The sequence below is a fragment of the Tasmannia lanceolata genome, unplaced genomic scaffold, assembly GCF_043159265.1.
Source record: "Tasmannia lanceolata isolate RefF3 unplaced genomic scaffold, GAP_Taslan_0.1 ptg000020l, whole genome shotgun sequence".
In the NCBI taxonomy this organism is placed as follows: domain Eukaryota; kingdom Viridiplantae; phylum Streptophyta; class Magnoliopsida; order Canellales; family Winteraceae; genus Tasmannia; species Tasmannia lanceolata.
This window is the reverse complement of record NW_027518697.1, coordinates 2649107-2665837: the sequence shown is the minus strand read 5'-3', so window position 1 is coordinate 2665837 and position 16731 is coordinate 2649107. Positions and strand designations below refer to the sequence as shown.

Genomic DNA, 16731 nt, shown 5'->3' with positions numbered 1-16731 from the left:
CACTTTTTCCTTTCACCACCTTTCTCTCCCACATCTACCTTAGGAGACATGTAGGACACTTGACCTACTCCTACCTATTTCTCTCTCCTGCTCTAACTAGGTACAAGAAGTTAAATAGGAGTCCCACATGCACAAAAAGACATACTCTTTAGCTAACTAGGATGAGCCAACTCTACTTGAGTGGTAAACAAGACACCATTCCCAAACATGGGTCACTTACAGGGACTAGTTTGATGCATTCTTACACCCTCTTTGGTGTAATTAGGAAAACCAATCAAATCATTAAATACATGGGAGATGAGAAGTAGATACACAAGAGAAGGAAATAAGGATGTCGCAGTTATAATTGGGCATCAAACCGTGTGTATCTTTCATATACGTTCATAATTCAGTAGATTTGTTGTATTTTTGTGAACCCCATTATGAAATCGGTTGCAATACAACAAAACATTGAGCAAATTAGATAACATAGATCAAGACAAATCTCATCAACACTAATCTAATGTGGTAATCTACTAATTGATGTTTCATCAATTAAGCCAATAATCTCCTCTGAATACAGAATTACTCAGTCTCTAAAGAATCTTATGCCATGGTAATCTACTAATGAAGGGTTGCGTGGTGAGCAATAGTCTTCGAGGAGTTTTCGACAGGCTCATTAGCACATGATGAAACTCTTTATGCCATTTCAAGCAAGGCATAAACTTTAAACATTTCAAAAACACAGCTGAACTTAAGGCAAACTAGAGACGGTAGAAGATATATACATTGAGTGTCAATTCAATGTCTTATCTTTGTCATTGTTTCGTAATTAACTGCAAAAGCTCGACAGCCGCTCTAAACCTTCTTTCAGTGTAATCCTTTGCGGCCACAGGTAGACGAGCATTCCTGCATGAAGAAACCCACATATTGATGTTTCATTAAAACTACAAATTCATGTTATAACCCCAGTTAAAGAGTGTCCATTTCAAATATAAGGAAAAAGATAAGTCTTTCATTGTTATCTGACCGTTTCTCCATGCTTGCCCTCCTTTCAAGATCCTCAGCAAGATTGCATAGCCTTTTTACGTGGGAGGGTAATTTACGTATGGCATCAATGCCTTTCTGTGTCGCACATAACTTCTGCAGAAGCTCTAAGGAAATGAAGTATCCTTCCTCCTTGTTCCTTAAACATAGAAACAATGGAAAATAAATAACTAAAAAGAAAATATTGCATTAAGGCCCTGTTTGTTTTGGATTTTGAGAATGGATTGTCAGTCCGAAACTGATTATCTGACTCAAAATTAAACGTAAATTGGAGTCCAATAATCAGTTTTGGACTCACAATTGGTTCAAAAATCCAAAAGAAACAGGCCCTAATCTTATTTTGAAGCAATAATCTGATAAGAGACTTAGAGAGCCCAGGTCTAGCACAAACTATACAACTTGTAACTGAATTATAGCATGTGATGAACAAACCTTAGCATCTCTCGAAAGATTACTTCAACAGATCCATGAGTATTGATCAGCACCCCAGCCAAATGTGGATAACGGACAAGGTTTCTGAGAGTAGAGAGTGCATGTCTTAGAACTTCTTGATCAGGAATGTTACGGTTGAGTGAAGGGATTAGCTTCAGCAAAGTTTCAATTGCCCCTGCAGAGACAAGTGTTTCACAGCATTTCTGGGAATGCTCAGTAGCCATATCTACACAAACATAAAATAGAAGCATATAAATTCCATACACAAATTAGAGGTAAAAAAAATTAAAAATCAGTAATTATTTTAAACACCCTTAAGTGCTAGAGAAAGATAGCATACGACAATAGAACATCAAATCTATCATGGTTAGGTTGTTTCAAAAGATAACAAGAATCTTAGACATTCTTATGAAATCATAGTTCCCTTCTTTGTGATAATGTTTCAATATCTATTATATTGACAGGAACATTAATTCAATTGTGGGCTTCATCTTGGGAGTCGTTCACGGCAATCACTATGAACATTATAGCACTTGGTTTAGCATAGTAAGGAGTTTCATTTGCTCTATTTCTCCTGATATGGAAGCACCCACATTAACTCCAAAAATAAATGTAGAATACATCTATAAATAGATTTTCAGGTGGATCTAAAACATAATATGCACCACCTGCTTAAAGTTTTTTCATGCTTAAGAGTTTTTTTAAGATTTGAAGCCAAGCATTGCGAACTAATAAAACAAATGGGGATAAAATATGAGCTAATACAGTTTTTCATCTCAATTATTTCATTACCAAGAAAAAGCTTACCCAATGTCGCACAAGTATAAAGGATACTTCTAACACTTTTCTTGCTTAATAGTTCTGATAGTGCAGCCACAAGACGGCTCATAAGTCTCTTGCTATTATCTACATTTGCTGAAGACTTTTTAACCCTAGACCGCAAATCCTCCAACTGTTTTCTGGATCCTTTCCGTGCAAGGTAACCTTTCCAGTATGACTGTCAAGTTAAAAGTTTAAACAAATGGAGACAACGATTAAACCAATATGGAAGAGCAAAACTGATTTCAATCAGCTTGAAGATAATCAAATAAATGCACAAACCAAACAAAATGTATTCAACCAAGGGACCTGTAGTGACTAGGATAAATTTAAAAAGAGACCAATAGCTTATTGCATTCAACAATTAAAGAAGGTAAATGTGTGAATGCATGTAATATTTATGCACCAAGCTACAAATATGACTGGGAATGATGAAAGAATCCTTATGCAGGCTACAAATACTGAATGTTACAGTAAATTAAAAATAAAATAAAAAAAATGGGGCATTATTTCAAGTGACCAGAAGGGAACTACTGAAAAAACCATATCTGGTGGAAACTATAAAAAAATATCTCACCTGGATCACAACAACGCGGTGCCTCTCTCGGCTAGCTTTACGGCGAGCAATCCATCCTCGAACATGAGATTGAATAATGATTGCTGAGTCTTCTTTGGACCTGAGTAATAAAACTCTTTTCCACCACCTCTGCAGTTTTGAAACTGAATGCAGCAAAATTTTCATTTCAAGGTTCTGGGTGCAGCTCATCCCACTTTGATTTCGGAAGCCAAAACGTATATCTGAGCGAAGGGAAGAAGAACCTGCATTCAACAATTTTCCAACCATAAAATCGTAAAAATCAGAACAAAGACTAGTGGCCACAACTATAACAAAGAATGAAGAAAGAACTTCATTAACTACATAGATTCTTGAACTACTCAATAGAAAGAATAGTACATTAAATACCTAATAGCCTTTTTCGAACAATTTGGCCCCTGGCAAACCTTTGAATCTCAACTACAGCTTGCCTGCATTGCTTAAATGATTCACAGCATTTTACACTTTGGAGAACACTCTGAATCTTTATTACTGCTTCCCTTTGATGCAGAAAGTCTCTCCTTATCAACCAACCACGCCAGTGACTCTGAATTGTATTATGCAAAAATTAGATAAAACTACTTATACACACTCATTCTGTAATATAAAGTATAAACCATTTCAGCACTAGATTAGCTTAAGTTAATAGCAGTAAGAAATTAATCAAAGGTACATCTCAATAAAGCACACAAGAAACCCTAGGGTGTAACTGACTTGTATGACAGCAATGTGATGCCTCATTCTATAAGCTTCACAACGAGCAACCCATCCACGAAAATGAGATTGAATTATGATGGCTGAACTAGTTCTTGAATTGCGTAACAAAACTCTTGTCCACCACCTCTGCAGTTTCAAAACAGAATGTAGTAATATTTTCAATTCATAGCTCTGAATGTTCATGCCGCTGATCGGATCCAAGAAACCCCGATGCAAACTGCTTGAGCAATGCTTAGAAGAACCTGCTTTAAAAAAAACTTAATAAATATAAACTTTAAAAGTCAAAATACTCAAATGAGCATTGAAAAATAACAATAAGTAGCTGGAATTCTTACACAAAAGAAATAGTAGGTTTTCAATTATCTCTAGTCCGAAAATAAATAGATCAAGCCTACCTAGTAGCCTTTTCCGAGCAATCTGCCCCCTGGCTAACTGTTGAATTTTAATAGCTGCAAGTTTACATTGCTTGAATGCCTTTAAACATCTTTGACATCGCAATCCACTCTGAATTTTTATGATTGTTTTACGTTGAAACAGAAAGTCTCTTCTAATCACATAACTACGCCAATGACTCTGGATTTTGATTGCAGCAGAGCATTGATTGGAAAGAAACTTTTGCTCAGTAAAGTTTCTCCAAGCAAGTTGAATTTTAATTGCTGCCTTTGAATTACGCTCAAGAGCCTTCTGCTCTTCATAAATGACTTTACATTTCCGTAAATTATCAATCATCGAAACATATCTAGATCTTACTATCCACCGGCGTATGTATGACTGTATAAGCAACACAGACTCTTGTATCCTGAGAAATTGGCGCCTTTCAATCATGAATTCCATGTACCTTTCACTGGCATCTGATGATTTCCGACTTTCTGTCATCTCAACACAACAGATTGTGTGAGTTGCATTCAACTAAACAAAGGCATAATAGACGTAATTGTAATTTGGTCATTTACCAGCAGATAGCTGTTGTAAAAAGGCGGACCGACCGAATTTATTAGAAGTATTTTTTCCAGTCACTGTTAGCCAACCCCGAATAATAGTTTGTAGAAAGGAAGTAGCAGTCTTAATCCTCAAATAACTGCGACGTTCAATTAAACCTCTGAAATGTGATTGTATAACTAGTGCAGCCCCTTCTGGACCATTGCATAAAAATCAGTACAGATGAATTAAATAAGTAGACAGGAAAATTAAGCTGTGTAATTCAATAAGTACTACCAAGGTTCACTCAATCTTTCCCTTAAAAAATAATGGGCACCAATGCTCTTGAGAGAAATTTATGTTACTATTATCAGAACCCCAACTCTTACCAGGTAACGTGAAATGAACACAATTATTATAAATAAGATGAATTAAATAAATGTATAAATTCAAATAATAAAAGTGTATATAGTAGTAGTGCAAAAAATACTAAAACGCTACATAAAATTTTCTCAAGTGTACTAGACTCTACAAATCACATCCCAGAAAGCATTTGAGTGACATGCTGTGGATTATTATCAGTTATCAACAGAGTGAGACATTCAAATTCCAGTCCTTTCCCCACTATGAAAGCTCCCCGTCTTTTAAGATTGGTAGGTCTCAATATCCTGTACCCATAACACGACAAAGTACTTAATATTTGTGTTGCAAAGACTCCAGGAAGCAGAAAGCGTTACAGACTACTTGAACATTTTTATTTTAATTAGTTCAAGTACACTTATAAAATATCTTGCCAACCCACACCCCCGGTCAAATGAAAAGTTACAAGTGTTACATTGTCGCACCAGTTCTATCAATTCAAAGACCAAGAAAGTAAGAAATCCATTCGAAGGCCCTCATCTCAACTTTTTCTTTATCCATTCGAGTACACTTATAACCATGCATAATGTCCTCATTTTAGACCATAAATTTCACAATGGCTTGATGCCATGATCTTTTGCCATTAATATGAAGTTTCTTCCAAAACTTTGAGAGCAATTACAGTATTACTTAAAAGATCTACCATGTTGCAAAAGAGTACAATCTCAATTAAACAAGTGCATTCCTGCTTGTGTATATTCTACTTTCATGAAGTTTGAAATGATTGTGTACTTGGTTTTTAGCTTCCAACATGCCTTCTGTCATTTTATCAAATAAAATGCACGAATGGATTTTCAGTTCATACAAATTGCTCCACATCAAGTACCAAAATCCATGGCATGTCAAATCCTATGACTTAGCCGACACTTTGAATTTATTGGTGACACACGTGTCGTGTCGGAAAAGACACTTGTGTCCACATGTGTCGACACTCCTTTCGACACTTTGAAATATATTTGCTAGAAGTGTCGGACTTAATGTGGGCATGTCGACACGTTTTTGTACCGCGTCAATTTTGTTTACCTCTTTTATTATTAACTATTATTTTATTATAAACTCTTCTTTTAGCTCTCCTAAAAGTAATATTTGATGTAATATCCCTTCCCCTAAACTTAAAACCTTAAACAAACTCTTATTAAAATATATATTAATTGCATCCTATTAGTCTCCCTTTCCCGTTGCATATCGGAGACTGAAGAGGACTAGATTAATTGATGAATGCATTCTTATTTGATTATCTCATGTTTGTTTTAGATTATAGTTGACTAATTCAAAGATTTATTAGTTTTTTTAAATGAATACTATATTTATATTGTTGCAAATTATGATAGTAATCAGTAATTTTATATGTATATGTGTGTATGGGCGTGTCACCATTTCTAGATCTTTAGGGGCCGCTATATCAGACACTTCATATCTAAGTCAAACTCGACACAGAAATCCGCATCCATAAATCATGATTATATGTACTTTCTGTTTTAGCCATATCCCTGTTTCTAAATTTTGCGGGTTGTCGTGTCCGACACTCGTGTCCGTGTCCACAGATCATAGGTCAAATCGAAGGTATAAACCCGGTTCAAGTACATTGGCTTCCCTGCATAGCAAGGATTTTGGTTATGCTTTGGCAGGATAGCAGTTAACAATTTAGTGCATGATGAAACAATATACATGACAAACAAGGTGAAATAACAGAAAATGTAAAGATGCAAGCTATATAATTCAATCAAATTAATGATATTAAAATAGAAAGCATTCCAGGAATATAATGATAAAAAACCTTCAGCCTGGTCCTCATCTAATTTATCTCCATTCTTTAGTGTCACCGAATTTGGAGCATCTTTTTCTGGACTTGAATTCATATTAAGCAGCGCTCCATTTCTGGTGAAATGCAGTGGTTTAACAGTTGCTGAAGATTTCAACTCCGGACTCCGATAATTCCATCCCATAAGTTTATGAATATTTAGCCGATCCTACAAATCATACCAAATATCTGATGATAGTTATCCAAGTAGAACATTAGCAAGATTCAGAAAAGATTCAGAAAAATCATGGGGAAAAGCACGTCAAGAAATACCAAGTCTTTTCTGCCAATCAGTTGTGATGAAAGGAATATCAGCAGAATTATCACACTTCGCTCGTTACACGCCGCACCATGTTCTAGTATGTCACTTATTTGTAACACCTGTAAAAACCAAGTGGCAGAATTATGATACAATACAATAAAAAAAAAATTTTTTTTTTTTTTGCATAAATACATTAATAATATACTTACCTCAGGAAAGTTTCCCAGCATCGTTGTTACTCTTTGGATCAGAATAAAACTGTGCAGGGTAACTGTAGTGCCAGCATTTGAAAGAGTAATGAACCCTTCACCATTAGTATCTAGAGCCTCCTGCGAACAAAGAGTAAAATGGGAATTTATGAATGCAGAGTCAAAAAATTGCAGATGTGGGAAAAAGGATTGAGTTGAAAACAAGTATTTATCTACCATCGGAGAAGAATGGCCAAGAAGCTCGTTTCTAAAATAGTAGTCAACCAAACAGCACAATGCTTTGCCATCAATCAATGAAGAAAAATTATCAACCGTGAGATGATAATTATTGCAGATTGCCTGAAATGGAAATAGTAAAAGATGTCAAGCACCATTTATGCAAAAGCTAGACTCATAAATGGAATGGAAAATCATATTGGCTGGATGTCTATCAGCTTGTATGTCAATTTCTTTTCTTTTTGTTACTACTTAAGCTAAAAGCGTAGAAGCAATAACTTTAACTAACGAAATAGTAGAATAAGCAATAAAAATAAGTAAAACACTAAAAATAATTGCAAATTTACATTATGTCAAAAAATAGTAAATTTTTTTTTTAAAAATAACATATACAACAATAGGCCTACACATATAGATTTCGGTCAAATTTTCTAAAATATTAAAGATCAAACAAAGTTAATCATTTAAAACAGAAAAATTAGAAACTCTACAGCTGGTTTCCTTTTATCTGCTTGATTCTATAATTTCATTCACAGAAATTTATGAACGTACTTGAGAGGTTTTAAATTTCAGTTTCGGCTTTCGTTTTGGTCACCATGAAAAAAGGAAACATTTGGATTTCAGCTTGAAGTTTTGGTGGAAATCCTTTAAAATCGTAGAAAAGCATGGAAACAGATGCAAACAGAAGAATTTTAAGATCAAGCTTTCGGAAATGCTAGGATAAGCACAAATGCATACTTAGAAACCATCAAATAAGCAAGACAACCATCCATAATAGTTTAACGACATCAAACAGTCAATGACATGCATTATCGCACACGTCTGATAATTTGATACATATCACATTTCACATATATTTGCATAAATATTTACACATAATATAATTTGTATTTAAGCTATCAATTCTTGTTCTCTCTATTTTTACCTCATAAAAACTTAGTCATAAAGTACACATATTTTATATGAATCATGTTCACGTAGTGTGTGATGTTTTCCTGTAAGTGAGAAAAGAAAACATATGGTTTTTCTAAGGGCGATGATATCTGCTAATGGTGTTATTATTAGTAGAGATAGAAATGGAGGTGGAGATGAAACAAAGGTGAAGATTACAAGGTTTAGAAGGAATAATAGCCTTTTGAATATCTCTGATAGAACAACTCACTTCTGGGTAAGTGCTACCTCCTCCTTTCTGTTACTGTCTCATTTGATTTTTCTTCACTGTTGGGAAAGGGTTGGATAATGGGGGACGTTGGGTTTTTAGCAAATCTCCTTTTTTATTTTAGGGAACTTGTATATTTACCACCTTTTTTACTGGGGACAGTTCCGTCTAGTGTATTTATGACTACTATTTTACACTAGAGGGGGCTGTCCCAAGTAAAAAGGGGGCGAATATATCATTTCCCTTATTTTGTTTATTTTTTCAAACGAAAACCAGTTGGATTTTGTATCGGAGTTATAGAATTATATTGATATTTAAGCTGTTCACGCCCCCTGCAGTATGCATGTGCCCCCCTTTTAACATGATTTGACGTCAAAAAGCGTTAAAGCTGCCCACTGTTCATGTCAAATCACATTATAAGGGGGCGCATGTGTACTGAAGGGGGGGTGAAAATATCATCTCTCTTTTTCTAGTTGTGCATAAACCACAGTTAAGGTTTAAAACCATACAAATTAACTAACCACGATAACAAAAATATGCCTCTGCATGTAACATATTTTCCAAATAAACACATAAACGAAAGTACAAAGTTGCTCATTCTAACAAATATAAGCACAATTCAATTACCATACCTTTTATGATCACAAATTAGAGATAATTTAGAAAGCAAATAAAGGACTTTCATTAAGCAATTACTTACACATCAGTAATACCTGGATCCATTCCAAAAGCATATCCATGAGGTTGCCATTACTCTTTGAGAGGTCCTATGACATGGGGAAAACTGTTTAGTGATGGCATGTAAACACGATGCTAGAACTTGTAACTCAATAAACACGAAAAAAGGAGTTGAAATTTTGTCAGAGGAACAAAAATATTATGACTTCAAACAATCAAAGAAGGAGATTCTTTTAATTCATGCCCAAAAGTTGTAAACAACTTGATAAATTGTTTCAAAACAACACTTCCCTGTTCATGATATTTTTTTATGCAAATAACAAAAACAGGCTACACCATAAAAAAAACTTCACAAAACTAATTGCATACCACATAGGATCCCTTTACTTTATATATTTCCTCAGCTAACAACGACTTGTTGATTAATAGAGGTAACTGCAAAAATTATAACAAAAATTAGTCTGGCATATATGCAACCATATTTAACCAAATAAAGCAACATCAAACCATTGATAAAAGGAGAGTGAGTCACTGCACAGCATCATCTTGAAAGAGAAACATATAATGTTGAGAGTTGTGACCAGTGTTTCGAAACTTATACTCTGACAAGAACTCAACCAAAGCAAAATGAATTTGATTCACACGAGTTAGTGATCAACATGAATATTTCATTGACCTTGGCAAGTCAAAGGAATACTTCATTGATGTGGTAAGGCCAAAATTGAGTCCACTCAAACGAGTTGAAGTTGATGTTTCTAAACAATGATCGGGACAAGTTATATATCATTTGCAACGTATCCATAAAAAGTCTTGTTAGCATCTTAGAACCCAAAGTATGCAAATGTGTATTGGACTCTAGAAGGCATGCTATAAGCCTATAACTGATTTAGTAATCTAAGGCAAGTGGCCATATTTATGAGATGCTAAAATATGACAAAACCTATACCAAGAATTGGTTCGCGTAGGAATGGGCGTATTAGTTCACGTAAGAATGGACGTAGAATACCAAAAGGAGTTATTCATGTTCAAGCGATAACTTGGGATATCTACTATACGGCCATAAGCATAGATCCGGAGATTCCCGAATAGGGGAGAGATAGTTCACTAATAGACCGAGGGATAAGTAATTCGACTCATTCACATACAGATCATGAATGTTTGGAATCCATATTATGCAAGGGGACATTGCTTTTGCTAATTCTAATTGAGGGGTGATATCAAATCGGTCTTAATTTATGTTTTCTGAACAGTTCACTATAAAAAATCCAAAGGCACGTCGAATATTTTAAAATCAATCACTAAATCCCCCGAAGTGGTGGAAGGGGACTTGCAATTCCTTTGTATAACCAAGTTATTCCATTGTTGTTTATTAAATACCAACTAATATGGAACTGAATACCAACAAGTTCATTCAAGTTAATTGAAAGGAAACTTAAGCAACAAACAGTAATTAATGAGACTCCAAATCCACAAAATCAAAGACCATAGTAATGTGGAAAAAAATTACTTGTTTCAATAAACTAAGAAAAAAAACTCTATTATAGGCACGTAGAAAAAACAATTAGTGAACATGATACTACTCGAGCCTGAGATTTGAGAGGCCAAATAAACAACAATGAAGTTAGTATGTCCCACTTCATGCAAACTATTAAGTGGCTATGTGAGAGATATTGAATGCCTTTTGTTTCTTAGTGTATCAATGCATGTTTGGATAAGGATATATTTTGGAACTTCTAAGGTTATGCGGTGATGAAAAATTTTTAGAAAATATATCGCAAAAGCAACAATTCTATGAAATGGCTACCGCACAGAAAACCAACCCTAAACCACCATTTCTTACGATCCAATGCAAAGCAGCTTGATCGGTGATATTCTATTACGTGTTTGGTTACAGCTATAATTCAATTCTTTGACCCTATAATATAGTTGTCATGTTCTTTTGCATTGCAAGTGCTCTTCCAAGAACACTGATACTAATCTTGATCGGGAAGCTACGGTCAACATCATCATAGAATTCAAGCATGAGGCCATCTATTCTGGAAGGAGGCAAATATGGATCTAGACAGTTTAGCGCACATTATTCGATTAGAAAAAAAGAAAAAGAAAGAAACTACCCAATCAAAGAAATATTTCAATAAATAAAAATTGAAGGATCACATAGAAACAATTCAAAATTTCCTAAAACAGAAACAAACCTGTAAATAAACAAACATATTCCAGAGCAAGGAAAGCGTCAGTTCCTTGTCCCCGTTGGCAACATCGTCCGCTACAATCAGAACTCCATCTTCATCAGATAAAGGCATCCCAGCCTGCTTGAGATATTGCATTGCAACGCCACAATTCATCAAATTCTTTTTATGTGTATCTGAAGGAAGCACCAGTTTCTGCCCATTGTGAACCCACCAAATCATTAACCAAAAGATGATACCATATTGAAAAGGAAAAGATTGAGTCTCCTTTTAAAAGAAACCTACGGTGAGGATTGAGGCATTGCATTGCAAGAGCTGAACAGCTCTACAGAGACGCACACCATCATTTAGATCGTCAAATAGATCCGTCACACTGAAGTCATATTCCGCAAGTGGAAACTGCAATATGTAAGGATTATTTGAATAAGAATCCACCATTGAAAAGAAGATTACCAAAGCATAACAGCGATAGAGAGCTAAGCACATGCTTTAGAATAGCGAAGATGAGGGTTCAGTTTTAAGTTACAGATCAACACCAGCTTAACCCAAAATATAATAATAAGGGATTTGCTAGCGTCCACCGCAAAAGGCGTTTTGCGGATGGGCTGTTGCATCTGAGAGCAGCCACACCAGCTCACTTTTCAGCAGATTTTGTCTTCATTCATGAGGTGGCTGCTCTCACATGCAACAGCCCATCCGCAAAATGCCTTCTGCAATGGACGCTAGAAAATCCCTAATAATAAATGAATTAGTAGAATATTTGTAGTAGTAATAATAATAAGAACAATAATAGTAGTGATGATAATAATAATCATAATAGAGAGAGAAAGATAGAGACAGAGACAGAGGCGGAGAGCACTACTCTTACATACCTGTTGATAAGAAACTTTGTACCCAACCATCACTAGGTGTGCAAGAAGATCACCTTCTCCATGCATCACCTCCGATAAGAACTCTAAAGTGATAAACCGAAACAAACCAACGTCAAGCCTTACATGTTAGAACATATAGTTAATCGGGTATAGACGATGATAGGAAAAAAGCATAAGCAATGATCAGGATAATTACCATGAATAAGTTGTCGACTTGATTTAATATAAGATCGGCAACTAAACAATAGAGGCGAACCCCCATCTATTCCATCAATACCATATTTAACAGGAAGTCTGCTCTGGCATTTGGCTTTGTCAAGTAATAGAACGAGCAGTAAAAACCTCTTCAATATAACATTCCCCAAAGCCTCAAAGTAACCAGGCCTGTATACACCTTCTACCAACTTGTTATAAGCATAAGCTTTAGCAAGTCCTGCATGTGAAAAGAACTGTTTCTCGATGATCATCTTTAGAAACAGGTCATCCCGATCAAAATCGTTGTCTTCAATGGGCAATAATAAGTCACCACCAAAAACAATATGCAACCCAATACGAAGCCATGTCGGATTATAACACAGGAGGACTCTCGTGGCCTTCTCCTTCAATCCTACATCTGTAACTAACGGGCAATGTGCCTTCATCCTCAATCTTCCTTCATCAATATTCTGAAAGATAACAATAATAATAATAATAATAGTAATAATATAAAGAGAAATAAATACAAATATAAGAAAACTCAATAATCGAATAAGCAATACTAAGCAATACTGAAAACTAACGGTTCTGGTTGTGGAAATGGTTAGTTTGTGGTTGGAGGTGCAGAAAGGCAAAGACATTAACCTGCTAGAGAATTCTTGTCAAAGGACAATATGATTAATTCTTGTCTACATGATTCATTCTTATCAAATTCCCAATGACTGTTGGTCCAAGATTAGACTAACAATTTTTGTAGGTAGCAAGGAGAAATTAAAAAAAGAAAAAACAAACAAACGTTGGCAGTATAGATAAGAGAATTCGCATGCATAAGAATGATACCCCGAGCTCTGTCAACGTAGGACTTTCAGTGGGGCCATATCAAGTCAATAGAAGTAAAGAAGATTTATCGACCGATTAAAATTACTAGTTTGTGGGATTTATATTTTCAGATGTTTTATTAATGTAGATTTAATGTTAAGTTTTTGGAAAAAGATCCACTTAAGTCATTTGAAACTTAAATGTGTTTTGAAGTTTTAAATATACCCTCTTTTTAAATACAATGCTTCGGCATTATCAAAAGGATAAAACATTCTTTAGGAAAAAAAATATATAATTACCTAAATAAGAAGTGCATTCTTAATTAAGGAAAAACAAGTACGAAGCATGTGGGAAGTGCTATCCTTAGGAAGCTAGAAGAACTTGGTTTCTAAAGCAAGCTTCTAGGGAAGTGAGCTTCCCATCTAACTAGAAAGTTCCGGGTAAATATGGTTTTGCCCATAAGATCTATTTGGGGCATACAACTCTTTCTGAGCAGTTTCGAAATCCTTTAGAAGGGAGCCGTGAAAATGGGCAGCTTTGCTTAGTGCTAGTGAATTAACCATACAGTTGCAATTCAAAGTGTCACCTAGCCAATGTGTATCATTTACTCAGAGGTATTATAAAGAATAACCAACTTCTATTTACCAATTTTTATTTCCTTATGTGTTGGATCCATTTGTGAATCTTTGGCATTTTTACCATGTTTCTACAGCAAGAACATTGAGTCATTTTGGGTGTCTACAAAACCTCCTAAGTTCATAGACAGAAGAATTATTGGGCTCGCAAATTGGTAAACCACAACCCATTCCAAACAATTTTTGCACCAAAACGTTTCTTACAAAAAAATAGATCAAAGAAAGAAACAAATCAGAAACATGTTGGTGGAGAACTGACCTTTGCGACCTGACTCATCACAGAAAGAACCTCATTCCCATTTTTCACACTCAAATACGCCCCCATCCTCTCTTTCAAATCCTCAAAGCTACAAACATCCCTCAACGAGATCTGAAGAGACGTAAACGCCGAAGAAGAAAATTCCACATCAGAAGCCCTCCAAGATCCCTCCCTCTGACGCTTCGGACTCCTCCAAGCCCTATCAATCCCAAGACTACCGCCTGGCCAGCTGTCACGTTTCCCATTGGCCGAAACCTGCTCAGCTCCTTCAGATCCTCCATTCCAGATTGTGAAATCACAGCCACAAGATCTAGGGTTTTCAAATAAAAAATTGAGCCAAACAGTGAGAGATTTTGATAAAGATTTTAGGGATTTGTCACGACGGATCTGAACCTTTCGAGCGGACTGAGACTGTTCGAGCTCGAAGGCTTTGAGCCGGCGAGCGGCTTTGGATCGGGAAAGGGGGATTACGGAAGATTGGCGGCGTCGGAAAGAGGAGAAATTAGAAGTAGAAGAGGAAGAAGAGGGTGGTAATGGTGTTTGTTTGGAGGCGGTGAAGAAAATGGGGAAAGGGGAATTAGGGTTAGGGTTTTGAGAGGAGGGTTTGGGGGTTTTGTAGTTGGAGATGTCTCTGAGGAGATGAGAAGGGTTCGGGGAAGGAGAGGGAAAGGGTTCTCCTTCTTCGCCTTGCATTGATGCGTCTACGAGAGTGTATGAAAATGGAAAATGGTGGGGAGAGATAGGAAAAAAAGGGTCTGGGTTTTGGAGAGTTGAGATGGGGGTGGGATTTTGAATTTGAAGGGGGGAGGAGCGGGAAATGATTAAAAGTAACTAAAGTGAAACGGTAAAGTGTAGTAGTAATGATGGTAACGAAGAGGTGATGTGTCTATGTGGCGTCTGACGATTTGTGCCTCTCTCCTTATCATTTTTCAGCATCAGTGTTCGGGATGGCCCAGGGTAATATGATTAAACATGGGGGGATGATATATTCGCCTCCTTTTCTTCCCTGGGACACCCACTTGTAGTAAGGTAATATGATTAACACTGGAGGAGCGGCCCAGGGAAGAAAAGAGGACGAATATGTCACCTTCCGATGTGCTTACTATTACATAGTGGAGCCCACCTGTGATTGATCTGGATCATCCATTAGATAGGCACTTATTTGGATCTCCAATCGTCCGATTACCAAGCTAATACAGAACTATGGCCTGTTCGTTTTAGATTGTGACCACCGATTGTGGGCCCAAACCGATTGGCCTCAAAATTATAGGTTTGGGGCCCACAATCGGTTGTCACAATCTAAAACGAACAGGGATTTTGACAAACGATTGAGAGTCCAAATCCGATTATTGGACTCAATGCTCTCCCCAGGGATCACCCTCTCTCTCTCTCTCTCTCTCTCTCTCTCTCTCTCTCACCTCTCCTTTATGCCCCCAAACATTGAAAAATTCGAGAGCATTTGATGGTAAAGATATATTTCATGGAATTTATTTCTTAGTAGTCAAACATGGCCTAAACATATATTTCATGGCCTAAAATCCCTATTAAATCTACTTAATGGGAATGTTAAAAAAAGGAGTCTCTTAGCTTATCTAGTTCATGGACCATGGGAGATCCAAAGTAGGGAAATTAGATGGATGGTCAGAACCAATCAAAGGGTGACACATACAGATGTAGTGTAACCGTGGCTAGGGGTGCAATTTGGATCGATTTTTGGGAATTAATGGTGGATATTTGAATGTAGGTATATTTTCTTTCTTGGAAGATAAAAAACTCTCCTTAAAATATAAACTTTCTTTGGTTTGGTCTACTCTCTGCACTTCTTTATAGACCTGACAAGAAGTGACCCACCCGTATTTTCCGGGTCCGGATAACTCATTTGTGACCTGTTTGAAAATGACCCGCGGGTGCTCTCCGTAGAGAAGAAGTGAAACAATAGTTTTGGCCTTTTTCTCATAGTTTTCATATTTTGATGCATTTTTTTTCGTAGTTTTTTCCTTAATTTTTCTATAGAGGCATCTTCTTTCGGTATTTTTTTCCATAGCGTTTCTAATTTGAAGTCATTTTACCGTAATTTTCCTCCAAAACTTAGCACCTTACCCGCATGATTATTATTGCTAGCCACCTTTGCAGAAAAGTACTTCCGCACATCTTTGCAGTTTGCACTGCCAAAAAGTTAGCTATCATCACATGATCACATGCAAATGCAAATGATGGGTGCGAAGTAGCCTTTAGCAAAGGTGGCTAGCAAATCCCTATAAAAACAACAAAAATCTTTTAAAAAAATAAAAATCATTAAAAATAACGGGTGACACGCGGGTCCACTCGGTCCGTACGGTTGGGGTCCGGGTCTACCAATTCGTGACCTGTAAATTTCCGGGTTATTGACCCGGCCCGTTTGACCCAGACCCGTACGGGTAGGGTGAAACACGGCCCAGCCCACCCGTTTGCCATGTCTACTTCTTTACATGTGTTTCAATAAAATCCTAGAGTCCACCCATTATGGACAC

General features: G+C 36.3%; 1 protein-coding gene across 3 annotated transcripts; it reads right to left on the bottom strand.

Moving 5' to 3' along the window:
• Window positions 1–488: 488 nt before the first annotated feature.
• On the bottom strand, window positions 489–15003 carry LOC143854464 (binding / calmodulin binding protein). Of its 3 annotated transcripts, none has more exons than XM_077364456.1 (20): window positions 14222–15003; window positions 12510–12978; window positions 12314–12396; window positions 11727–11840; window positions 11448–11636; window positions 9622–9687; window positions 9288–9341; window positions 7416–7538; window positions 7200–7319; window positions 7002–7109; window positions 6705–6897; window positions 4543–4719; window positions 3985–4458; window positions 3587–3831; window positions 3242–3419; window positions 2855–3096; window positions 2266–2455; window positions 1459–1684; window positions 1010–1165; window positions 489–888 (listed from the first exon to the last, which is right to left on the bottom strand). In XM_077364456.1, exons 1-20 carry the CDS (start codon window positions 14912–14914, stop codon window positions 798–800), a joined length of 4191 nt encoding a protein of 1396 aa, XP_077220571.1. In that variant the 5' UTR covers window positions 14915–15003; the 3' UTR covers window positions 489–797. The 3 variants fall into 3 exon arrangements, with proteins under 3 accessions (XP_077220571.1, XP_077220570.1, XP_077220572.1); XM_077364455.1 differs by having other exon boundaries at window positions 4543–4722; window positions 14222–15002; XM_077364457.1 differs by lacking the exons at window positions 3985–4458; window positions 4543–4719.
• Between the last annotated feature and the right edge of the window lie 1728 nt (window positions 15004–16731).

What these genes read in the sequence shown, in the direction of transcription:
- LOC143854464 (XM_077364455.1), bottom strand. Translation starts at nt 14,914, where the DNA reads ATGCAAGGCGAAGAAGGAGAACCCTTTCCCTCTCCTTCCCCGAACCCT. An exon ending in TGCTCGGAAAAGGCTACTAG is followed by an intron (nt 3,832 to 3,984) that starts GTAGGCTTGATC and finishes TTTTTAAAGCAG; the next exon opens with GTTCTTCTAAGCATTGCTCA. An exon ending in TGTTCGAAAAAGGCTATTAG is followed by an intron (nt 3,097 to 3,241) that starts GTATTTAATGTA and finishes TGTTGAATGCAG; the next exon opens with GTTCTTCTTCCCTTCGCTCA.